Raw genomic sequence first — 25,104 nt, 5'->3', positions numbered from 1 at the left:
GGGGCCAGTCTTTCTGTGACCTTGGCCCACCTTGCTAAGTGGTTCTCAAGCAAAAATCTGAACTCCTTTAAGAGGGAATTAAAGCTTCTAGTTTGAGTAGGTAAGAGACACACAGAGCAACGCCCTAAAGATAAAAGAAGATACACTCCCTTCGGCCTTCCCTGCCGGGCAAAACTGGGAGCACTGTTTTGGATTTTGTTTTGTTTTTGCTCAGTACTGGGGTTTGAAACCAGAGCCTTTGCATTGAGATACATCCCCGGCCCTTTTTGATTTTTTATTTTGAGACAGGGTCTTGCTAAGTGGCTCAATGCCCAGGCTGAGGTTGGATTTGTGATCAATCCTGCCTCAGCCTCCCAGAGAGCTTGGCTGCCCTGCATGCACCACCAGCTCGGCCTCTCGTGTCTTCCCATTCTGGTACATGTTACAGTGCTAAAACACTTATCAACAACGTGTGAAGTCTATAAAATATTGATTGATTTTCCTTCCTGTTAAGTACCAAAGTGGTGCCTAGCCCAGGCTCACAGATAACATGGCTTGCAGCCGGCAGAGTGTGTGTGTGCACGTGTGTGTGGCAACTGACAGCAAAAGACCCCAGTGGGCACAGGGTCAACTGCAGTAAGTGCCAGGGAGTTCTCAGCAGTACTGGTGTCCCACGGAGTCTGGACCTGTGCACCTGGCTTGCAGTCCTCCCTTTGCTGCTGGCTCTCCGTGTGACCCACGTAAGTGCCCAAACCTCTGTGGGCCCAGTTTCTCCATCCATCACCACAGCCTAATAATAGTCCTTACATCACAGGCCTGGCAAAAGGACTCGGCAAGCCAAAGCTGATAAAGGGCCTGACATTAAGCACTCAATAAATATTAGCTAAAAAGTAAATCTTGAGCTTTCGATAAATATTGGCCATTACCATTCAGGTCCACAGCCCATTCCTGGACATTCACAAAGCCCTGAAAACGAGACTTTTTTCCCCCCCGAAAACAAATTTGGCGGCAAAATGTAACCCAAAGTGAAGTCAGTCGTCTTAGGAACATTCACCAACATCCCGGAGATAGTGTGGGCATTCACACAGTTTACTGCGGAAATGTCAGCGTGTCGGTTCCCGGGCGCCAGCCTGCACCTCCTGGGCTGTCTCTCTAAATTTTCTAACAACTGCCACCACTGGTTTCGACATGATTAGAGCCTCCCACTCTCTGTATACATATTAACCCTCCCCCCACGGGCCCCAGGAAGCGCAGAGCTACATCCGCCCCTTCAAATTTGATTTTAACATTTATTGATTGATTGGTCTTGAGTCAGGATCTCGCTATGCGGTTCAGGCTAACCTTGAACTCACTATGTAGCCCAGGCTGGCCTTGAACTCTCGGAGTTCTCCTGCCTCAGCCTCCGGAGCGCTGGGATGAAGGGCGTGCGCCACCACGCCTGGTTTCTCCGCCCCTTTCAATCCTTGGAGAGGAAACCTTCAACGGAGCCTCGCCCGCAGCTCCCCCGCACCGCGCAGAACCAGCGCAGCCCCTGTGCCCGCCCAAGCGCCGACCCAGCGCCCTCGCCGCCCACCAGTCCCCGCCCCCACCCTGGAGGACCTCGGTGGACGCTCTGGCTGCGCCCTCTCGCTGGTCGGGGCGGGAGTGGGCGGAGCCAGCGCCGCCCGGGCTGGGACGCGGAGGAAGGGGACGCTCTGGTCCGGCTCTCGGTGGTGCGGCGGCAGGCGGGAGCAGCGGCCGCTGTGGTCGGCGGACGTGCTGCCGAGCGCTCCCGGAAGCGAAGCAGCGATGGCGGAGAGTCCGACTGAGGAGGCGGCGACGGCGACGGCGACGGCGGGCGCGGGGGCGGCAGGCCCCGGGGCGAGCGGCGTGGCCGGGGTGGTCGGCGTGAGCGGCGGCGGTGGCGGGTTCGGGCCGCCGTTCCTGCCGGACGTGTGGGCGGCGGCGGCGGCGGGCGGGGCCGGGGCCCCGGGGAGCGGCCTGGCCCCACTGCCCGGGCTCCCGCCCTCGGCCGCGGCCCACGGCGCCGCGCTGCTCAGCCACTGGGACCCCACGCTCAGCTCCGACTGGGACGGCGAGCGCACCGCGCCGCAGTGTCTTCTCCGGATCAAGCGGTGAGCCGGGCTCGCTCCCCGCCGGTCCCGCTCCCGGTCCCGGTCCCGACCTCCCCACCCCCACCCCGCCGCCTCGGCAGCTGCTGGCCGGCCAGGTCCACCCCGCCCCTCGCGGCCTCTCCAGCCCCCCCCCCCCGCCTGCACCCCTCCCCCCGGCCGACCCGGTGCACCGCAGCGACCCCCCCTCCGCGGCCGCCCGGTCCCCGCCCCGGCCAACTCCGCTGCTGCCCGCAGGCCCCACCCATCGGTCCCCGTCTCCTGGGCAGCCCACTTCCTAACCCACACTGCTGGCTTTGCGCTGCCTCGGGCTCCAGCCTGCCTGCTTTTACCGTTTCCTCAGCTCCTCATCCCCAGGTCCAGATTGCTTCCTTTCCTTCCCCAGATCTCTTGAACCCCTGTTGTGGTCCCCCAAAGCTGTCCACTCTTCCACCTGTTCCAGCAACTCAGGCTCCCCACTCCCTTGTCACTCGGGATTATAACACCCGGCTTGGGACCTCCTTTCCTTCTGTGTCCCCCCACCTTGGGTCACCTGGTTTACTCTGTGAAGCAGGCATACTTATTTCGAGTACAGGAACAAAGGCCCAAGTCCTTTCTGTGCTTATTTCTTGGGTGACTGAGCCTAGATCCTAGCATCTGATAGATACGTTTTGCCAGAGTGCTTCGTGCGGTAGAGTGCCCGTCGGCAGGACAAGGGTAGTACAGTTTGGCTGCTGTGAATCCTGAAACGTGTTTCCCGATAACAGACCTCTCCCCACGCCCCCACCCCAGCGTCTGTCTCGTCTAGGTATTGTCCCGCACCTCCAAGCGCCCTCAGATGTCTCGCCACCTGCTTGTCCAGGTTGTGATAAAATCCAGCGGTGCTGTGTGTGGCACACCTGGCACAGCGCCTGGCCCATCCCCGCCTCTTAAGTCAGACCTGGCACCCAGCTCTTTCGGCCCTTCAGCCAGTTCATTCTTCTGCTCCCTGTAGACCTCTGAGTTTGGCCAATACCTGCTTCTGCCTTTTTTGACCCTCCCCACCCTACCACATCCCAGACTTTTTCTTTTCCCCGTTGCTCTCACCTGATGCATCCAGTTGGTGAGGTAAAACCTAGAAACTGTCTTGTCTGTGTTCCTCACCACCTGTCATCTTCCGTGCTTTCCTAAAGAGTCTCCCTGTCCCCAGCCTGCAGAGGTCTCTGCCTTAGTCTCCAGAGCAGCAGGACACCAGCAGAGGCTCCTTGCTCCCCGAGGGCCCCCTTACATCGAGGGTCCAGTGTGCGGTGTATGGAGCTGGCTTTTTAGCCAGGCTCATTGTGCGCTCGAGGTTACTGAAGCACTCACTTCTTGTGCCCCGTGCGGCGTAGTGCCTGGGAACCTGGGGTGGGAGGTGAGTGGGTTGTCATCGCGAGGAAGTGAGAATACACGGGCCGTGGCTCCTCCAGGGTGCTGTCTGTTGGGATCCCTGATTTGCCCCCTCCCGACCTCCCCCGGAGGAGACAATGCTGCATTGATGATAGTTTGCTCTCTGCCTGCCTGACAGGCACTTAGCTGAGATTTCTCAGCCAACCGGGCAGTGCAGATGCTGTGGTACCAAGCACGGCTCTCTCGAATGCTGGCCTCATTGAGGGACCCCAGCTGTCCTGCGCAGGGGGTTCCTTCTCCCTCACTCCTCCTGCCCCCTCTTGGTGTTGTGCAGGGATATCATGTCCATCTACAAGGAGCCGCCTCCCGGGATGTTCGTCGTCCCTGATACCGTGGACATGACTAAGGTATGGAACTCGATGGTGTTGAGGGTGGCTGGGAGATTGGGTCCCAGTGGTTGGAAGAGCCTAAAAGCAGTGATTCAGCTCACCTCTGCTTATGTAGATGAAGAAATCAAGACCCCAACAGAGTAAGTGGTGCACCAAAAATGACACAGGTGAAATCACAGCCTGGGACGGCTGCATGTTATTAGGGTGCACAGGGCGCTCTTGGCTCACCCCAAGACTGCGCCCCTAACCCTTCACAGAGAGGAAGCGCAGCATTTAATGTCAGGTTTGTTGAGGGTGCTGCTCTCCGGAGTGAATGTGCAGTGTTAAACTGATGTTGGGAAGAAATCTTGTTTTCCAACGCTACTAGTGTTGTTTTAAGTGAGAACTCAGTTTCAGATTTCTTGAACATTCAACTCTTGTACCATTGGCATGTACTTTGTTGTTTCGAAAGGTCTTCCTTTTGCATTCATTTATTTATTGTTTTGCTTATTTGTGAGGATGGAAATGTTTTCCCTGCACCTCCTGTCCGCATCAAATCCTAGTGTTGCGTGCTAGTTCTGAGTCCCAGTGCTGGTGCTGTGTTGACTGGGGCCAGTGGAATTTGCTCTTCCCAGTGAATGATCAGGGGCTGGAAGAAAGCTGGTTGCTTGCTGGGCACAGTTGGAGCTATGGACTGAGGAGCAGGATTGCAAGTCCCCTTTTCCTCTTACTGTTCAAATTCTGAGCAGACCTAAGGGCTCTGGAGCCTTTGAACACAAAATATACCGGAGTCACCCCAGGTTTTCACCCTTCAAGAAGGGAAAACATGCTGGGTGTGGTGGCGCACACCTGTAATCCCAGCACTCGGGAGGCTGAGGCAGGAGGATGGCCACTAGTTTGAGGCCAGCCTGGGCTACATAGTGGGACCCTGTCTCAGAAAAGAAAAGAAGCAAAGCAAAGCATGTTCAATAATTACGGCTCGCGGAGGAAGAGGATGTAGTGTTCTGTCTTACAGAATGCAATTTTGGTTTTCTTCCCAAAGCAGCAGTGATAAGGAAAGTTCAGGGATGGGCCTAATGGCCCTGAGTGGACCCCAAGTTTCCCCACTCTGTCTTTGACACCCCTGTTTCCACCTCAGCCACACCCTCCCCAGTAAGTTTGGTCCCTGGAGAGAGGGAGCAGGTGCCTCCCCACTGCCTGCCACATGCATACTCAATCTGGATGGATCCAAACATGCACTCAGTAAAAATGTGAATTGGGGCCGGGGATTTAGCTCAAGCACAAGGACCCAAGTTTGATCCCTGGTACCAAAAAATATATATATATATGAATTGGTTTCTTAAAATAAAAAATGCTAGCTGGGCATAGTGGCACACACCTGTAACCCCAGAACTTGGGGAGGCTGAGGCAGGAGGCTTGCTACAATCCTGAGGCCAGCCTGGGTTGTCTCAGAAAAAAAAAAAAACCTTAAAACTAAAATTGTTTTATAGCTGCATGTTTACTTTACATGTGAAGTTCTAGCTATTTGTTGTATGTAACACTGATCAAGGAGGTCCGCCCGAAGATCATGCTTTAAAGGATTTAAGGGGTTACTCAGGTGTGCTTTTTGACTAGATTCGGGTTTTTTGTTTTTGGGGGGTTTTTTGGTACCAGGGACCTTGCGCTTGCGAGGCAGGCAGTGGAACCACTGAGCTAAATCCCCAGTCCCAGATTGTTTTCACCTTGGGCTCTAGTGCTAGAACATACTATGAGTGAGGTGTTATAGTGGGATTCTTCCCCCCCCCCCCCCCCCCGTACTGGGGATGGAACTCAGGACCTTGTGCTTGACAGGCAGGCTTGCCACTGAGCTGAATCCCCGGCCCCCTCCTTTTCTTTTGAGATAGGATTTTTCTATGTAGTTCAGGCTGGCCTTGAATTCATGAGGATCCTCCTGCCTCAGCCTCCCCAAGTGCTGGGATCACAGGCGTGCACCACCACGCCCGGATTGTAGTGTGGATTCTTAAGTTCTCAACAGGTTTCTCTGGGGTCCAAGGTGTTCTTATGCATGTTGAGGATAAGGAGCAGGGCCGGGTCTGTACAGGTCTGTACCCCAGTCCAGCGGGGCAGCAGCTGGAAGCCAGGCCAGCCAGGTTGGGTGCGGCTCACTTCACAAACAGTTTTGAGATGGCTTTTGTTTTGCAGATCCACGCATTGATCACAGGCCCCTTTGACACTCCTTATGAAGGAGGCTTCTTCCTGTTCGTGTTCCGGTGTCCGCCCGACTATCCCATCCACCCTCCTCGGGTCAAACTGATGACAACGGGCAACAACACAGTGAGGTTTAACCCCAACTTCTACCGCAATGGCAAAGTCTGCTTGAGTATCCTAGGGTAAGAGGAGCCGCGCTGGGCGAGTGGTTGTTAACAGGCAATAATGACTCCAGCCCTGCAGCGGGGACGCCGAGAGGGGCGAGCACTGTTGCGGTCCCCCAGGATGCGCGTGACTGCTGCGGGCCCAGCTGCCCCAGACCTGCTGTGCTCTTCCCCAGCACCCAGGGCTCGGGTGCCTTCGTATCCGAGTCTCGCAGTGGCTTTGGAGCAGTGATGGTGATGATGGTGATGATTACTAATTGAATGGGGTGCCTGAGCCTGGGAATGTCGGCAGATCTGAAGTGTGGGAGTTGTGTGTAGAATTCTTCCTGAGTGGAGCTGAGACCTGGCCTTGAGTCCCGATTCCTCCTGTTTTCATGGCCTTTGTGGGCCACAGAGGGCCACGGAGAATGGAAATGAGCTCCAGCATGTTTGGGGTTGCGGTCTAGAGAGCAGGCCCAGGTTGCAGATTGAGGAAGACGCCTGAGTGGGGACCCCGTTTTCTCCCCGCCCAGCACGCTTCTGTGGCGAAAGGAGCTGACCGCACTGGAGATGGGCTTTTCCACAGTCCTCCAGTCCCCGGGCGTGCTCTGTTGGGGCTGTGGCGGTGAGGAAGTCCGTAAAGACGTCCTTCCCTTGGCAGGGTGCAGGCTGTGCCTGGCTCGTGTGTCCGTGTGCGTGGGTGTGTGAGTGCTGCTTGCGAACCCTGGGAGTGTGTTGGGCAGGCTCTCCCTTGGGCCAGCAGGAAGCTGTTCTGGCCAGACAGCAGCTCACGTGAGGCCCAGGACAGTCCTGGTGTGAAGGTGGCAGAGCCGAGCGGGGTGGGAGCTGTGGAGCTGCCCCTGAGTTGCTGAGAGCGATGATAAGCCTAAGCCGGCCCGGCTCAGTGGGCCGTGAGCTCTCCGGCCTCCCGCTGTCCCTCCCCTCCTAGGAGCACGGGCTGAGCCCTGACTGTCCACTGCATCCCTGACTCCCAGGGCCTTGGTCGAGGTGCTGCAGAGCCACCTGCTGAAGTCTGTCACCTCCCTCTCGAGGAGCGTGGACAAGGCCGGCCAGTTCTGGGACTCAGCGGTCCTGGCTCTGTTGGCTTCCAGCCGCTCTGCCGTCCTGTCCATTCTGAGCTCAGTTATGTCCTTCATGTCCAGGCTGCCCCTCCTCTTAATACTTGGACTGGTGACAGAAAGTGGCGATTTTGGTGTTCTCTTTGTGTCAGAGTTGTTTCCTGTATATTTTGAAAGACCTGGCCCAGTCCGGAAGTGCTCTGGCTCTCTTCCTGTCCCTTTGGCAGAGTGGTGTGGTCCTCAGGGATGCAACATTCCTTGGGTCTGAGCAGACTGGACCCAACCATGGCCCCCACGCATCCTCTACACAGGAGCTCAGTCACCTGTGTCACCCTGTCCCCTCCCTGAACCCGCCACCACCCACCCACACACAGGTACACTTTCTGCGGTGTGCGGAGGTTAACATGTAGACAACTTTTGGGGGGTTTTTTGTTGTTTTTTTTTTTTTTGGTATGGGGGATCAAACTTGGGACCTTGCGCTTGCGAGGCAGGCGGCGGAACCACTGAGCTAAATCCCCGGCCTAGCATGTAGATAACTTTGAGAGCCGTTCCTGTGACCTCTCCCTTTGTTTTGGATGTGGTAACCTTCCCTGACCCCTCCATCTTCCACAGTCCAAGCAGAGACCCTTCCACGTCACCAAGCTCCTTCCCCTTTCCCTGCCCGCGCTCCAAGCTCAGGACCGAGGGGATGGGGCCAGGCTTCCCAGAGTTACCAGCATCGTTGCTCCTGGCAGGGCTGCGGCCCAGCTCCTCTCGGCCTCACGCTTCCCTCCCCCTCCATGTGTCCGCAGAACATGGACTGGGCCCGCCTGGAGCCCGGCGCAAAGCATCTCCTCCGTGCTCATCTCCATCCAGTCGCTGATGACCGAGAACCCCTACCACAACGAGCCCGGCTTCGAGCAGGTGAAGGCCGAGCGTCAGTGGGGGCGGGCTGGTGTGTGGACCTCGGGCTTGGTCTGTGACAGTTGGCCGGTGCTGCCGCACACAGTGCTCGCCTTGGGTGGTGTGGGGCACCACACGGTAGGTAGGTCAGGTCCGTTCTGCAACTCCGGGTGTCTGGGCAGGGCCACCCAGCCAGCTCTCCTGGAGTCAGCAGCCGAGTGTCAGCAGGGGCAGCACCGAGAGCGCAGGGAGCCTGCCGAGCCTTTGTTCCTTCTCCTGGCTGCGCTGTGCTCTGGGCCCACTGAGCTCTACGCGTGCTGTCTGGTCTCAGATTCACTGTGCGAAGTAACTCGTCCACACTGTCACACGAGGTCTAGAGCCCAGACTTTACTGTTGTTCCCAAAACGCCTTCTTGAATTACTCAGGAGCACAGGAAAAAAATTCAGTGATCTCAAACAAAATAATTTCAGCTGCTGTGCACACCTGTTGTCGCGGCACTCTGGGAGGCTGAGGCGGGAAGATCACAAGTTCTAGCACAGCCTGGACCACTTCATAACTTAGACCTTGTCCCCAAATACAAAGGGCTGGGAGTGGGAAGACGCTGGGTTCAATCCTCAATACTGAAAAAACATCAAAACTCGCTTATCTCAAACTAGTAATTCACGTAGTATTCCACCGACATTTGAAAGTTACTGTTTTCTTCAGAAGTTGAAACCCCTCCGCCGGCCGGCCGTGCCCTGTGGCTTCACTAATGAGCACTTTGGAAGCTGCAGTGGCGGGGAAGGGGAGGGAGGAGCTGCAGCGAGCACAGGAGGGGAGCCTTCCCCCACATCTGTCTGCTCGGGATTCCTCCCATGAAACTCCGGTCCTACTCTGGTCGGTCAGCTTCGAGAAGAGTGGGCTCAGCAAGGGTGGAACCCTCCTGCCACCTGAGAGCATGGACTGGCAGCCACTGTTCCTGGCTGGTGACTCCCACTGTCTCTGTTTTAAGGCACTGGGATTGAACCTAGTGCATCTTGCATGCTGGGCAAGCGCTGCACCCCTGAGCCACATCCCCAGTCCCCACCACCATCTTTTTTATGTTTGTTTTTGAGATAGGGTCTCACTGTGTACTTCTGGGTGGCCTTGCACTCACTCTGTAACCCAGGTTGGCTTCAAACTCCTCAGTCTCCCAAGTGCTGGGATTACAGGCCTGTGCCACCACGCCTGGCCCACCCGCCATCATTCTCAGGTGGTTATTTCCCTCTTAATTTTTTTTTTTTTTTTTGATACCAGGGATCAAACTCAGGACCTTGCACTTGGGAGGCAGGTCTGCATCACTGAGCTAAACCCCTGGCCCTCCCGCTTAATTCTTACTGATCTGGGTGTGGTGGCACACCTCCGCCGAGGCAGGAGGACTGCCTTGAGTTTGAGGCCAGCCTGGGCTACCTAGTGAGACTGTTTCAAAAATTTCTCACCAGGTAGACCTTTCTCTTGCCGTTCAGAAAGATTTGTGGTCTCTGGCTTGGTTCTTGGTCAGGTGACCTGTAACAGAGGGCGCTGCTGTGTGGAGGAGGGAAAAGGTCGCAGAAGCAAAGCCCCCGTGGATCTGTGTGGATCTGCAGTGGGGATGTGTCCTCCTGGCTCACATTGTAGCCTGCCCTGTACTAACCCATGTCTCTTCCAGTCGTCTTTTCTCTGCCTCCATTTTGCATTTGGACACTGTGGTGTCTGTCAAATTGCAGGAGAGACATCCAGGCGACAGCAAAAACTACAACGAATGTATCCGGCACGAGACCATTCGCGTCGCGGTCTGTGACATGATGGAAGGGAAGTGTCCCTGCCCCGAGCCCCTGCGGTGAGTGTCAGGCGGCCCTGTGGCTTTGCATTCCCTTGGTGAGGTGGGTGGGCAGCACCTCTGAGGGCCTTTGGGGCGGCACTGGGTGCTGGGAGGCAGAGGAGGAAGATGTGTTTCATGCTTTCCCAGAACAGCTGACCGGGGTACCCCCGAGGAAGCTGCGGGAGACTGGGTGCTGGGTGAGTGGGAAGGGGTCTGTCCCTAGGGACCCCGGGCTCACGCAGGCTTGGGTGTGAGCAAGAATGCACCCTCAGAGCCCATTTCCAGCGCCCACGCTCATTTCTCTGGGTGGAGCTAATGCCCATGGAGATGTGGAGGAGGGGTGGGGAGCAGACGGCATGAGCGCACCGGGCGCTGCAGTTGGCATCCGGATGGTGACTGTTACAGGCACTCTCGTCGGGTCACTGGCGAGGTGGGGGGAGGCGGGAGGCGTCTCTTCCCTTTCCAGTTTCAAGGTCTGTGGACTTGGGAACTAGCTGTGTGGTCTGACACTAGGGTCAGAAGGTGAGGGCCAGGAGCCCAGCCTCTAACTGCTCTGCTCTCCCCAGAGGGGTGATGGAGAAGTCCTTCCTGGAGTACTACGACTTCTACGAGGTGGCCTGCAAAGATCGCCTGCACCTTCAGGGCCAGACCATGCAGGTAACAGTAACTCCGGCCCACCAGGGGACACCGTCCTGCCCAGGGCCCTGTGGCTTCAGTTCCTAGGTCCTGGCATAAAGTGGGTGTGTGGAGTAGAGCCCTAGGCGTCCGCTCTCTAGGCCAGAGTTGGTCAGGAGTTGCCTCCTTTCCTGGTCGGGAGTTTTCCAGCCCTGGGACACTTAGCCCATCAGAAACTCAGGCTGAGCAAGGCAGGTGGCACTCCATCCTGGCCCGTAGGCCCCCAGAGAGAGGTCCCTTCCACAGGGAAGCAGGTGTGCTCCTGGGCCTCTGCCGGGACCTTCCTGCTCTGCCTTTGTGAAGGGCTCTTCTCTCCCACCCGGGTGGCTCCCATGTCTGCGTCTCACAGTGGCTGACTGACTGAGGGCCCTAGGCCTCTCCGGTCAGAGCTGCGTCTTCCTCAGCACCAGGAGAGGGAATGCCTGTGTCCTCCAGCGTTGTTGCCTCGAGGCAGCTCCCTCTGTTCTTTCAAGGACGAGGCAGGCTCGGGCTCCCACTCCCCCAAAGCTGTGGGGAGAGCGTGGAGATGCTGTCTGCCCTGCTTTGAACCCTGCCAGGGCCTGTGCTGTTGAGTGCCCCGTGAAGAAAGCCTGGGGCTGGGGTGGCCAGGAAGCCTCTGTGGAGAGGCGCCCGAAGGCGGAGGAAGGAAGACCTTGAGGACCGGCAGCTCCAGAGCCATTGTGGCTCCCTTAGGCAGGGAATGCAACCCTCAGGACGGGCACAGAGCTGCCTGGCATCCGCTGTCGCCACACTGCTGGGAGGGCAGTGTGGGTGGGACAGGCTGGGGTGCGGCTCGTCTCGCTCGGGCCCCAGGCTCCCTTGCCGTGCGTGCGGGGAAGGAGAGCGGAAGGGAGCAGAAGGAAGGAGACCTGGGAGGGGCGCAGCTCTGGGCCGCCCTGAAAGCAGCTGCCCTGTGTGGGGCCCACGCTCACTCCAGGGCTTGGCTGGCTGGAGAAGGGGCCTGGGCTGCCCCCTCTGCAGACACCTGGAGCCCCAGGGCTGGTTGGTTTCGGGCTCGCGTGTGCCAGCCCGGACCGAGGAGCTCTGTGACAGAAGGACAAGGCTGGGGGCCCGGGCCAGGAAGGCGGGTCCCCGGGAGGCCAGGGCGCAGGTCTGCCTGTGACTGGAGGGGAGCAGTGTCCTCTCTGGGGGCGGGTGAAGGGCGGGCCTGCCCTCGGGGCTGCAGGACATGGAGGAAGAGCCAGGCGCACTCAGTGATCACCGGCCATCCCCATAGGGTGATGCCGAGCAGGGCGCCCTGCGTGGTGGCTGGCTTCTGGGGGGAGAGGCGCATCTCCTGTCGGCCCAGGCTGGCTGTGCTTTGGGCAGTGGCCGTCGTGGCCTTTGGGTCTGTGGAAGGATCATGCCGTGTGCCCTCGGTCCCCACGGGGCAAGTCCCACTGCGCCCTCACCACCCTGTCGCCTTCCCTGCCAGGACCCTTTCGGGGAGAAGCGGGGCCACTTCGACTACCAGTCCCTCCTCATCCGCCTGGGCCTCATCCGCCAGAGAGTGCTGGAGCGGCTGCCCAGCGAGAACGCCGAGATGGACTCTGACAGCAGCTCCTCGGGGACGGAGACGGACCTGCACGGGAGCCTGAGGGTGTAGGCCCTGCTCCCGGCCCGCAGGCCCTTCCCACCCCAGATGGACGGGAGGTGTGGCCACAGGATCCCGGGGTGTGGGCGGGCTGCTCCCCTTCTGACCTCCTTGGCACCGAAGCCTTGGGGCTGTGTCCCCTTCAGGGCCCAGCTCCTTTCTCGGAGCCCCCAGGGCTAGGGCCCAGCCAGACCCACCAGGACACCTCCACACCCGCAGCCATGCTCCTAGGGCGGGAGGAGACTGCCGCCGGGAGAGGGGTGCACAGGTGGCTCGGGTGGGGGCTGTCTGACGGGAGCAGTCTGGGTGGCCTGCCTGCCTGCCTGTCTGCCTGCCTGTCTGTCTGTCTATTTGTCTGTCTGCAGTCTCCCAGCAGGCTCTCAGCACCCTCCTCCAGGCCTCCCCTCCCCTCCCCTCCCCTCCTCTCCCCTCCTCTCCCCTCCCCTCCCCTCCTCTCCCCTCCTGTAGTTATTCCCGGGCCAGCAGACTCCTTTCCCCTAATTTATAGTCACTGTTCTAGACAGACCAAAGACAGGAACAGTGGCAGGGCCCAGGCTGCTGAGGATCCGCTGCACCGAGCACCGAGCACCTTCCCCCCTCCCCCTCCCTCAGGCTCCAGGCAGAAGGGACAGGGCAGCCCGCACACAGGCCCCGAGAAACCGGAAGTACTGTTTGTCCCCGTGATCACTGATTGGAGACTGGGGCCACTCCGGAGTGGCCCTGGCAGGGTGTCCCTAATGGCCAGAGCGCCTCTCCCGGGTGGGGCGGCTGGCGGGAGTCCTTAGCACATTTGTTTGGCTCTCCTATGTCTTCTTTTCACCCCAGCCCGAAGCCCCCTCCTCAGTTCAACCCCAGGGATTTGGGCAGCCGGTCCCCAGTGAAGGAGGGGCTGGGGCTCTGGCACCCTCCCTCCCTCCCCCTCCCCCAGCTGCTGTGTTGCTTCTCTGTTCAGCACAGTGCTGTCACTGGTTGGTCAGAAAGGCGAGGTTTGGGTGCCCAGGGTCTGGACACTGGGGACCTGCCTGCTGCTCTGTTCTTGCGTTTGCAGGTTGCGTTGTTAGGGCCCCTGGGGGTGGCGGCCCGGCCTGGGTGAGCACAGGCCGTGGGTGTGCCAGGAGGAGGGGGAGGACATCGTGAACCTGCCCTCCTGCTGCTAGGAAGTCTCTGCCCTGTGGATCCTGGCTCCCGGGGGGACGAGGATTGGGGACACAGGAGAGCATCCTGCTCCGAGGGCCACAGGTGCCACACGTGGGGTGGGGTTGGTTTCCGTGAGGACTTGGAGGGGACCCGCTTCCCACTCCCTTTGGTTCCCAGAGCTGGTCAGGCTGGAGTGCCCTGGTTTGTGGGTCCAGTGTCGCCTGCCATTCATCTAGGTGTCCCCACCCACACTGAAGTGACAATCTTCTCCTTGGCCCGCCATGGGGCAGAGCACGTCTGGCACAGCAGCCGGACTTTTACGCCCTAATCTTGAGTTGAGGAAATATATGCACAGGGGTCAGAGATGTCTTTATATCCGACTGTACATAAATGAAGTTCTTTTTTTTTCTTTTTGGTGCAATAAAGTTTGTTTTGGCAGAAGGAGGAAGCGCCTGTGGGTGCGGGGGGTGGTAAAGACGGGGCTGCCTGCTGCACCCCACCCACCTGGATTGTGGGGGGAGAGGCCCTCACTGAAGGCTGTGGCTTGTGGTCAGCAAGAGAGTCACCGCCTTGGCCTCTGCGGCTTCCAGAGCCATGAGGGCAGGCAGAGGCGGGAGGCGGCTGCTCCCCTGCTAGGGCAGGGATGGGCCGCTCAGACCTCAGCGCTACCTCAGCTCTGCCCCTGTGCCATGGAGGGGCCTGGCCTTGGGGTGCCAGAGAAGAGGTCCATGCAGTGTCCCTGAAGCTGTGGCCTGACTCCTACGGGGCTGGGAGGGGCAGACGCACTCACTTCCTACTGGGCCAGTGTCCCTGTGCAGCAAGTCGCTCACGGCCTGCAGCCCCCACAGAGGGTGCAGGGGCCCCTGGTCCCTGAGGAGTTGGAGCCAGCCGAGCGGGGTCCCCTGAATTCTCCAGGTCTCAGAGGCCAGGCCCTCGGGCAGGGGACACAGTCTCGCTGTCCTCTGCCACTCAGGTTTTCCCCAAGACGCTGCCCTATTGAAGGCACTTTTAAAAAATAAAAAATGGGAGAAGAAAAAACTTGGAACTTTATTTTCTAGAAACAAGATTGTCCAGGTCCCTCCTGTGCACCGCCATGCACCTCAGTGGGATGGGATCGGGGAGGCCGAGTCATGGCAGCGCCTCACTGGCCTCCTCAGCTGTGATCTCCTGTGAGTAGAGGTCGGCAAAGAGCGCGGGCAGCCAGTAGTGTGCCTCGCCAACGGCCTGCAGGTCCAGCCAGGCCAGCCCCTCCTTGAGCAGGTGCTCCTGGGGAGAAGCCACAGTCGTGGTGAGAGGCGGCCCAAGGTGGCAGCCAAGCCTCGCTGCCCGGGTTGGCCTTGGCCTGAACTTGAGCTGTGGGGAAGAGACAGGCAGCAGTGTGCTGCGTGGGCTCAGTGGCCACTGACTCTCTTCTGGGGTAACAGCAGCTCAGTCCACACTGCTTCTGTCCACACACCGCAGAAGGCAGCAATGTGGCTCAGTGGAAAACGTGACTCCAACAGTTGGTCACAGACTCGGGTGAGGATCCCTTCCCCTGCATCGCCACTGTCACAAACCCAGGACCTGCAACCCCTGCAGGTTCGCAGTGTCCGGGACAGCGTGTGGGGCCAGTCCCACCCAGGGAGCTCTCCACAGTGCCATGCACCCGTCCTCCAGGGCCCTGCGTCCCTACCTACCAGCACCTGGCGCGCACGCTCTGTCTCCCACTTGAGGCTGGCCCGGATCTCACTGACTGTCACGTACCCATTTTTCTGTAGGGAGGATGGGGCTGAGTGAGTCAGGGCTGCAGAAATGCAACCCCGCAGTTGGAAGCGCCGCCTTGGGCAGGCCGGGAAAGGGCATCTGGGGCCCCGCGGAGGGAGAAGTGACGGAGGGTCACAGTGGTCCCACCTGACAACACGGGAGCCCAGGTACTGGGACCAAACACCCAGCCACAAAGAGCCATGGTGACTGACGGAAGGGAGGTCACAGCTGTCACCATCCAACAGCGAAGACCACACTATGGCTTCGCCTCCCGCCCCTCCTTTTCCGACACAATTTAAAAAACGGGTGTGGTGTGGGGAAGACGGTACATGCTTCAGGCATGCCCAGGAATGAGGACCGGCAAACCAAACTATCTTTGGGGGAGTGGGTGTGAGGCAGGGTCTCATTGTGTAGCCCAGGCTGGCCTTTCAGCCTCCTAGTACTGGGATTACAGATGGGCTTCCCCACCCCACGCAGGGCACCAAACTCTCCTAAAGAATCCCCAGTGTAGTTTAAGAAGACGTCAGAGAGCCCGCCTGCCCCAGGAAGCCTCGCTCCACCCCACCCCGAACAGGGCCCAGGCCCGCACCTCGGCCAGCTGTAGCACCACGGTGTGGTCCATGTTGAGCTCCGCAGGCACAGACTGGATGAGGTAGGTGCCGCCCACTGGGATGATGCCGAAGCCTGAGCCCAGCGCCTTGAGCTTCTTGATGGCCCTGAGCAGGTCGTCCCTGCATGAGGTGAGGAAGAGCATCGTGAGGGTCCCCGTGGATCCCACCCAGCGACACCACCCAGAGATGAGGCGCGTCCAGACAAAGCAGCCGGCCAGGTGTGGCTCAGCGCCAGGCACTTGGCCTGGCCGGCACAAGGAGGCCCTGGGCTCCACCCAGTACTCCCAAAAAGGAGCACCAAATAGCGCTTGGACAGGCAAGCGAAAGGGTACAGGAGGCAGCGGGCCACTCAGCAAACCTGCATGGGTGCGTGACAGGGTTGAACCCAGGGCCTTCCTGCTGAGCTACATCCCTAGCCCGTTTTTTTACATTTAAAATTTTCAGACAGTTGCCCAAGCTGGGCTCGAGCTTTTGATCCTCCTGCCTCAGCCTCTTGAATGCTGGGATCACAGACGTGCACCACCATGCCTGGTGTGTTTTTTTACTGCCGGGATAGAACCCAGGGCCTCATAGCACAGAACTACACCCAGCCTTTTTTTTTTTCTTTTGAGACAGTGTCTCAATATGTAGTTCAGGCTGGCCTTGAACTTGCAGCAATCCTACTGCCTCAGCCTCCAAGTGCTGGGATTACAGGCCTGCGCCCACCACACCTGGCTTCTCCATCTGACTTTAACACTCTCTTTCTCCACTCCAAGGGCTTAGAAGGTGAGACCTACTGGCTGACGTCCTGCGCGAACTTGCCCCTTCCCTTCAACACCTGCTGGTGCAGCTCCTCCAGCGTTATGAGACCTGTCGGAGAGGGGGCGGCGTGCAGTGAGACTGCAGCCTTCATGGCTGCAAGCACTCTCTTCTTTGGTTGCAGTACTGAGGATCAAACCCAGGGCCTTCACACTGAGCCTCATTCCCCACCCTTTAAAAAAACTGTTGTATTGTTTGACAGTTCTCCCTAAGTCGCTGAGGTGCCCAGGCCAGGCTGGAACTTGCAATCCTCCTGCCTCAGCCTCCCCAGTGCTGGGATTAGAGGCCTGTGCCACTATGCCTGGCCTGCCACCACTTTAAATAGATGCTCATTCCTTTCCAGTGGCTGCCAGGTTGCAAACAGCACTCCAGTTGCTAAATTTCTTTCACCTGTTTTCTTATAAGCTAACTGGCTACACAATGAGAAATGTGGTCTCCGACCTTGTCAGAACTTCAGTAGAGGGAGACCTAGGAAAACCCTCCCAAAACTTACAGCATCATCTTTGAAAGGCCATATATACACAAAGGTTCTTCACTACAGGCTGCGTCTATTCAGACCCAATGATTTATCAATTTAAAATTGGTTATAAGTTTTCCTTTTCTGTTTTTTTAAAAAGAAAAAAAAATTTTTTTTGGTTTGTTTTCTGGTTTTGTTGAGACAGGTTCTCATTATAGAGCCCAGGCTGGCCTCCAATTTGCAGTGATCCTCCTGCCTCAGCCTCCTGAGTGCTGGGACCACAGGCGTGCGCCGCCACACCTGGCTCCATTTGCACTTCTTTTCAGAAGTGGTGTCTGTTCGTCTCACAGGCTCATTTTTTTTGAGGCCTTTTGTTTTGAGGGGGTCGCAGGGTTTTTTTGGTTCTTTATATTCTAGATACGAGTCCTCCATACAGGAACAGCTGGGAAAAATTTTTTTCCCATTCTGTAGGTTGTCTTTTTTTTCCTTTTGGCAGGAGCGGGGATTGAACCCAGGGCCTTCACACTGAGCTACAGCCCCTGCCTTGTTTAAAAAAAAAAGAATCACAGGATCTCACTGGGTCACCAAGTTGCCCAGGCTGGGCTCAAACTTGCAATCCTCCTGCCTCAGCCTCCCAGAATGCTGTATCACAACACCTGGCTTAAGGTCAGATTTTAGGACCATGGGGACTCTGAGGCGTCAGCACACCCCGGAGCGGCAGTGTAGGGCCTGACCATCAGCCCCAGTGCCCACCTCCCACAGAGCATGGCCAGGCCAACCCTGACTATCGTCAAGGCAACTGCTCTCCCTGGGCCATGAGACAGCAGGTGGCGGAAGCAGCGCCTCAGGCCTGGGCTGCAAACAGGCACTGAGGGATCAAAGCAAAGCCCCCGCATCTGAGGTCCGCTCCACGGGGCCCAGGTGGGAAAGGTCACTTCTGAGGTCTGCTCTGCTCCCCCCGGAGCCGAGGCCCCGTCCCCCACCACGCGGCTCCCCTGCCCCTCACCTCCGTTGCGGTGCTTCAGTGCCAGGCACACCTCGATGACCTGCACGCCCAGCTCGTAGTAGAAGTCGCCCACACCCAGCATCTCCGACCAAAAGCCTTTTCCAGCTACAAAACAGAAACCCAAGAGCCAGCTTATTGCTCCATTTTTGTCCCTTTTATTCCTTCAACAATGGCTGAAAAGATCTCTCTCTAGGGAGGTCTTTCCCCCAGCCACAAGTCTGGCTCCACTTGTACCTTAGGGTCCCTTGAATCTGACTCTCGGGGAGCCTGTGCTGAAGAACAGGCTCAGACGGCTGCACAGGATGGACACTGTGCAAGGCCTTTCTGGAGCTGGTTACAGCCCAGCTGGAAGGCTCTGGCCACCTTACATGAGGCCCTGGGTTCCATGCCTAGCAGGAAGGGAGGACGGCACAGGAAGGGAAAAAGCCCGGTGTGGTGGTGCACACCTGTAATCCCAGCACTCAGGAGGCTGAGGCAGGAGGATTGCCACGAGTTTGAGGCCAGCCTGAACTGTGTAGTGAGACCCTGTCTCAAAAGAAAAAGAAAAGGAAGGAAAAGGAGGAAAGAGGAAAGGTTCAGCATGCTATAAGAATGAGTTTTCGGTGCCTGCCTCGCAAGCGCAAGGTCCAGAGTTCGATTCCTGGTACAAAAAAAAAAAAATCGATCTTAAAAGAATGAGTTTTCCTTTCCCAGAGCAACTCCCAGAGTGAAATAGTGTGGGAAAGGAAGTCTACTCAAGGCTGAGACAAAAATAAGCAGCCTTAGCGTCCTAAAGGTCATGGGGGACAATATTCAGTTGTTTTTTCTTTTTCTGGTGCTGGGGATTGAACTCAGTCTCACGAATGCTGGGCAAGTGCTCTGCCACTGAGCTACATACAGCCCTGGCCCGCCCATCCATGCATCCATCCATCCATTTACTGTGCTTCTGAGGACTGAACAGGGCCTCTGCACTGCGCAGCATCTCCCCTTTTTATTTTGAGACAGCCCTAAGTTGCCCAGGCAGGGTGCACTCTTCCTGGGTCAGCCTCCCAGTGCTGGCACCACAGGTGTGCACCACCATGCGTGGCTGTCCTGAGACAGGGCCTTGATAAACGGCCTAGGCTGACATTCTCGATTCCCTCTCTCAGCCTCCTGAGCAGCGGGAACTGTGGTTGTATGTGCCACACCCGGTGAAGACAACATTCTATTAAGTGAAAACTGCAGGTTACAGAGCAGTGATTACAGCGTAATTCCAAATATGTGAAGGGTCCAGAAGTCTGAGGCAAATGTCTAGAAAGATATACTAATGTTCTTCAAGTTACAGTGAGATTATGTCACAAAAAACCCATCATAAACTGAAAATATTACATCAAAAATGCATTTAAAGAGCCAGACCTTACTGGGCATAATGGCACAGGCCTATAATACCAGCACTTGGGAGGCTGAGGCAGGAGGATCTCAGGGAGCTCGAGGCCAGCCTGAGCTACCTAGTGAGACCCTGTCTCAATAAGGCAAAAAATAAAATAAAATAAAATTGCATTTATACACCTGTTCTACAGAACATCACAGGCTAGCAAAACAATCCACTATAGGCTATCGGTTACCCTTCGACTGAGCCGCCACCCTGTCACAAGAGAAAATCACACCAGGGAAAAGACAGACTGAAAAATTCAAGTATGGTTTCTAGTGAATGCTGTCTGGGGTTTGTCATTTTTTATTTTTGAGACGGGTTCTTGCCATGTTGCCCAAGCTGGCCTTGAATTCACCACCCTCTGCTTCAGCCTCCCCAGGAGGAATGAGCAGCATGTGGCACCTGCCCCTGGCTTGCTGTCTGTCTCTCGCTGTTGGCAGCCCTCTCCTCCGGAATTCTAGCACACGGTGGGGGCCTTGCGCTCCCTCCTCTACACTGCATTGTGCTGACTGACTGCATGACCGCATGCTACTCTCCCCCACAGGAAGGGGGAGGGCAGGCCGGGGCGGGCCCACACCTGCAGTCCAGGCACTGAGAGGCCCAGGCAGAGGATCCTGTTTCGAAATCAAACTTAAGAAGGGCTGGGGATGCAGCTCAGTGCTAAGAGCTGCCCGCATCCGTGTCCAGGACCTGTGCTCCTGCCTTGCATCTGCCCCTTCCTGCCGGGCACTGGACATCTCATGGGGACGGCGACCTTGGACACCCACAGGCCCGCCCAGCGGACGCCCCAAGGACAGTGACAGCAGGGAGGACACGGAGCCCCAAGGACAGTGCCTTACAGGCCAGGGGGTCCACCCCGATGGTCGCGCACATGTCCTGGAACTGCACTCGGAACTCGGGGTTCTTCCGGATCTCCTGCTTGTGCTTGCTGGCAAACTCCTCCAGGTTGGTCTTGAACATGTCCAGCTGCTTTGACATCTGGGGGATGGATGGCAGGGGGGAGTCAGGGCCAGCCCAAGTGACAGACACCAAGCAGGTCCCCAGCCAGGAGCAGGGAAAGGCCACTCCTCAGGTGACTACTCCTCGGCTTCTGGTCCCCTCCTGGCTGCCCCTGCCCCTCCCCCTCCCTACCAGGCTGTGCTCAGCAGGAAGGAGGTCCTGTCCTGTCCTGTCTTGTCCTGTCTTGTCCTGTCCTGTCCTGTCCTGTCCTGTTCTGAGACAGCCTCACTATGGAGCCCGGTCTGGCCTCAAACTCCCCGCAATCCTCCTGCCTCTGCCTCCTGAGTGGTGGGATTACAGCTGTGCACCACACCTGGCTCTCTTCTCCACCCTGAAATGCGTAGTTTTTCAAGCAGCCCTGTTCTAAGACGCTCCAAAGAATTACAGACATGTTTAGTATGGCGCTTCTCTTTTTCCCAGAAAACAACATTTTTTTAATGGAACTAGGGATTGAACTGAAAGCTTGGCATGTGCTATGCAAGCACTTCTACCGAGCTACAGTCCCAGCCCTCTTATTTGATTATGTTTGATTTATTTGATTTTTATTTGAGGCAGGGTCTCGCCATGTAGTTCAGGATGGCCTTGAACTCACTATGCAGCCCAGGCTGTCCTCGAACCCCGAGGTGATTGTCCTGCCTCAGCCTCCCGAGCGCTGGGATGACAGGCGCGTGTCCCCACGTCAGGTGAAGACTGTCAGTAAACTGAAGGGATGCCTACACTCCACTCTGTCTTGGAAGTGAGGGAAAGCAGTGGTTATTTACCACTCCACTCCCTGGTCTCCTTGGGGATCAACTCCAAGTATGGGGGAAGGGGGACTGCACAAACCAACACAAAAGGGTTGGGGGTTCTGACTTTTTGTGTGAATTACTTACTCTCTACCCCTAATTAATAAAGACCATCTTCTGTCCCACCAAGAGTTAACCACTCCTGGCTGAGCACCTTTTTCCAGTATTGGGATTCAATCCAGTGGCGTTCACAATGAGCTATACCCCCTCAGCCCTTTTTTATTTTTAATTTTGAGACAGTCTCACTAAATCACTAAGTTATCCAGACTGGGCTTGGACTTTCGATCTTCCTGCTTCAGCCTCCCAGAGCACCCGGATTACTGGTGGGTCCCACCACACGCACCTCTGAGCCGCATAAAACTCCAACATCTATACATTCTGGGTGGGTTTTGTTCTGTTTGAGGTCCTGGGGATTAAATTCAGGAACTCTCAAAAGTTTTCAAAATCTACAAAGGGTTGGGGATGTAGCAGAGTGCTTGCCTAGCAAACACACAGCAATTTCCAGTACTGCAAAAATAAAAAGTCAATAAAGAAAAAATAAGTAAGTCAATAAATAGCTCTATCATTTACTACACAAGGTAAGTTACTTAGTTAGGCTGGGGATTTAGCTCAGTTGTTCCACCGCCTGGCCAGCAAGCGCAAGGATCTGAGTTCAAGCCCTGGTACAAAAAAAAAAAAAAAAAGACATTTTTTGCGCCACCTGGCCAGTTACTTAGCGCCTCGGTGATTTCAATTCTAAACTGCTAACAGTAGAGTTCCTTCTTTAGGACTGTGAGAGACATCTGAAGGTTCTCTGAATTAAAACAGTCACAGCTGGGTGTGGTGGTAATGTCTATAATCCCTGCATTTGGGAGGCTGAGGCAGGAGGATCTCTGCATAACAACCACACACACACACACACACACACACACACACACACACACACACACACTCTCTCTCATATATACACAGAGTCACTGTATCAACCCTACCAAAAAAAGTTGGGAGCTTATAAAGGAAGAGTTTTTGAACATGACTGACTCTGACTGCCTGATAAGAACTACAAGCTTGCATTGAGGCAACTGTGATCTTACATAAATGTTAGTTTTTTATTTTGTTTTGTTTTGTTTAAAACAAGGGTTCCACTAAATTGCTCAGACAGGATCAAATTTGCAATCCTTCCCCCTCAGCCTCCCAAAGTATCCAGAGTACACCTGAGATTACAGGTGTGTGCCACTGTGCGTGGCTCAAAAAGTACTTCTAGCCAGGCATGGTGGTGCCTACTTGTAACCGCAGCACTCAGGGAGGCTGAGGCAGGAAAATCACAAATTCAAGCTTAGTCTGGGCAACTGAGTGACATGGCAAGCTCTGTCTCAAAATAAAAAAAATAGGCCCCGGGATTTAGCTCAATGGTGCCACTGCCTGGCTCACAAGCGCAAGGGCCTGAGTTCCACCCCTGGTACCAAAAAATAATAATAATAATAACAATAAAAAAGAAGCTCAGTGCCAAGGTCCTGGGTTCAATCCCCAGTACCACCAAATAAATAAATAAATAAAAATAAAAAAGCCCCTTGGGGCTGGTGATGCTGAGGAAGTAGAGAAAGCAGCTCAGTGGCAGAACACCTGGCTGGCATGCACAAGGCCCTGGGCCCACACTCAGCTTTCTTGCCTCAAGGTCTTTGAATAGCCCCATGGTTGACTAGAGCATGAGTCTTCGCAATACAATGCTATTCTCAAATAAGTGGTAGTGGTTTTGGAGAATCTATTTACTGTGGTACTAGGGATTAAACTCAGGACCTTTGAACTGAGCTACATCTGGTTCCTCCCCACCTCTGTCTGGACACAGGTCCTTGGAAATTGCCCAGACTGGACTCAAATCTGTGATCCTGCTGGGCACTGTGGTGAACCCCTGTGATCCCAGTACTCAGGAGGCTGAGGCAGGAGGATTTTCATAAATTTGAGGCCAGCCTGGGCTAGTGAATTCAAGGCCAGCCTGAACTATTTAGTAACACCTTGTCTCAAACACTCCCTCCCCAAAATTAAAAATAATAAATAAACTTGCAATCCTCCTGCTCAGTCTCTCAGTGCTGCGATTACAAGTGTGTCACACCATGCCTGGCTCGTCTCTAATTTAGGATGACAGAGGATTGAAAAAGTCAGCGAATGTGAAGAAAATGGCCAAAGGCATTAAGAGTGCTTGCTGGCGCGAGGCCCTGAGTTCAATTCCTAGCATGACATAAGAAAAAGGCAGGAGGAAAACAGGGAGGAAAAAAATGGAGAAGTGTCCAGGACCTTATGAGCTTGTAATCATTCAAAGATGCCAGCTAATATTAGCGTCACCTACACGACCGCAGCAGCCCGAATTCAGGATCTGCCAGACCCCCATATTTTTAGTTCAATCTACACGTCGTTTACACCGAAGGCGTCCTGACGGTCCGGTGTCTCCCTCGCTGCCACCACTCACCTGGGTCAGCTGGTCCTCGGCCAGGACGGTGCCCCGCTCCTTATACTTGGCCTGTGGACAGAGACTCGCGTGAGTGGCAGTGGGCGCTGGGCCCCCGCTGTGTGGCCACATCTGAACTGAGCAAAGGGAAAGTGTCTCTTAATTTTCCTTTCTCTGTGTAAGGAAGGACAGGCTGAGGGAGACTTGTCTGTTGTCAAGCTTGGGGAGAGGGGGTTAAGGGGTGCAGAGTCTGGGACGCTGCCACGCCGGTCACCGGGAGCTGGGGACACTCTGTGCCCGCGTCCCAAAGCCTGATGGGAGGCGACTTTGGGTGCAGAACTCTGCCGTGCTTTCGTCTCGCGGCCAGGGTGGGGGCCGGCCAGCTGCCCTCACCTCAGCAAGCTTCTTCTTGGCGATGGCGCCAGCTCCCACCCCGCGGCGGTGCATCCCCGATCTGGGCCCGCGGCCCGCCCCGCCGCCAGGACCCCCACTCGCAGCGTCCCGTTTCGGCCCTGGCTCCCAACCCGGAAGTCCGGGGTTGCGCATCATCAGTGCGCGCCGGAAGTCACTGGCCGCGCTTCCGGGCGCGGCCCGAAGGGCTCTTAGGGTGGTAATCCTACCTTTCGCTGGTGGGCAAGGTCTGAGAGGCCCCGGTGACACGGAAGGTGCGGGGCAGGGATGCGATCCCAGCCCTCGTTGGCTGGCGCGGAGACGCAGACCCTCGCCGCTGTCATGCTTTGGGCCAGGACCTCCCAAGACCCCTGCTTTACGGACAGGTCGACAGATGGTCCCCGATCACATAGAAGCCAGGCCTGTGCTGGCCATCGAACTTCTGTACAGTGCAAAAGCCACGGTTGTCCCGTCAACACATTCTTTTAGTTTTTTTTTTAGACAGGGTCTTGCTACGTAGTTCAGGCTGCTCTTGAACTTACTATCTCAAATTTGTGGCAATCCTCCTGCCTCAGCCTCTGGAGTGCTGGGACCACCCAGGTTTTTTTTTTTAATTTATTTTCTTATTTTGGTTCATTACAGCCTTTTAAACATACTCTCATACACACTGACCTCCAGTAGACCAATCCACCTCCTTTTGCATGAAACAGCCCCAATCAGACAAAAATGCAGAAATCTTAATTGGCTTTATTTTCAGCTCTAGAGTTGGGCAGCTCTCCATCCCTTAAAGAAGAGTGTTTTGATGGTCGCACTTCTAGAGGTCAGGGTTACAGGCAGAAAGTTGAATAAAGCAGAAGCAGGAAGTAGATTGGTCGTTTCAAAGTTACAGTCCTTGTGAAGTGGGGCCAGGGAGACAGAATAATAGGCAAATAACTGATTGGTTGACATCAGATTATTTCAGGTTACCTTTCAGTGTTAAGAATAAAGGCAAGGGGGACTTGATTATCATCACAATAGAAAGTGGCCTGGTGGGGAATATCCCTGGAATCCTGTTATCCCAACAATCCTAGTATCCTGACAGATCAAATAAACATCTTAGTTTTCTGGGCCTCATGGTGCACACCTGTGATCCCAGGGCTCAGGAGGCTGAGGCAGGAGGATTGCTGTGAGTTCCAGGCCAGC

At 56.1% G+C, this 25,104-nt stretch overlaps 2 protein-coding genes across 5 annotated transcripts; one reads left to right on the top strand and one right to left on the bottom strand.

Annotated features, from left to right (window-relative positions):
- Positions 1 to 1,628: 1,628 nt before the first annotated feature.
- On the top strand, positions 1,629 to 13,730 carry Ube2z (ubiquitin conjugating enzyme E2 Z). The gene is made up of 7 exons (XM_004859632.4): positions 1,629 to 2,093; positions 3,772 to 3,844; positions 5,987 to 6,174; positions 8,006 to 8,117; positions 9,821 to 9,933; positions 10,482 to 10,572; positions 12,026 to 13,730. Exons 1-7 carry the CDS (start codon positions 1,768 to 1,770, stop codon positions 12,194 to 12,196), a joined length of 1,074 nt encoding a protein of 357 aa, XP_004859689.1. The 5' UTR covers positions 1,629 to 1,767; the 3' UTR covers positions 12,197 to 13,730.
- Positions 13,731 to 14,349: 619 nt separating this feature from the next.
- On the bottom strand, positions 14,350 to 24,070 carry Snf8 (SNF8 subunit of ESCRT-II). 4 transcript variants are annotated; one of them, XM_021239948.2, is made up of 8 exons: positions 23,926 to 24,070; positions 23,554 to 23,604; positions 20,166 to 20,304; positions 17,937 to 18,041; positions 16,452 to 16,524; positions 15,654 to 15,795; positions 14,994 to 15,072; positions 14,350 to 14,674 (listed from the first exon to the last, which is right to left on the bottom strand). In XM_021239948.2, the coding sequence occupies exons 1-8, from the start codon at positions 23,977 to 23,979 to the stop codon at positions 14,475 to 14,477; spliced, it is 843 nt and encodes a 280-aa protein (XP_021095607.2). In that variant the 5' UTR covers positions 23,980 to 24,070; the 3' UTR covers positions 14,350 to 14,474. The 4 variants fall into 4 exon arrangements, with proteins under 4 accessions (XP_021095607.2, XP_021095608.2, XP_021095606.2 ...); XM_021239949.2 differs by having other exon boundaries at positions 14,350 to 14,587; XM_021239947.2 differs by having other exon boundaries at positions 14,998 to 15,072.
- Between the last annotated feature and the right edge of the window lie 1,034 nt (positions 24,071 to 25,104).

This window comes from Heterocephalus glaber, unplaced genomic scaffold (genome assembly GCF_053883595.1).
Source record: "Heterocephalus glaber isolate CG9 unplaced genomic scaffold, H.glaber_assembly_v1.0 deba00001773, whole genome shotgun sequence".
NCBI classification, from domain to species: domain Eukaryota; kingdom Metazoa; phylum Chordata; class Mammalia; order Rodentia; family Bathyergidae; genus Heterocephalus; species Heterocephalus glaber.
Note: the sequence above shows the minus strand (reverse complement) of the source record. Positions and strands in the feature narration are given on the sequence as shown.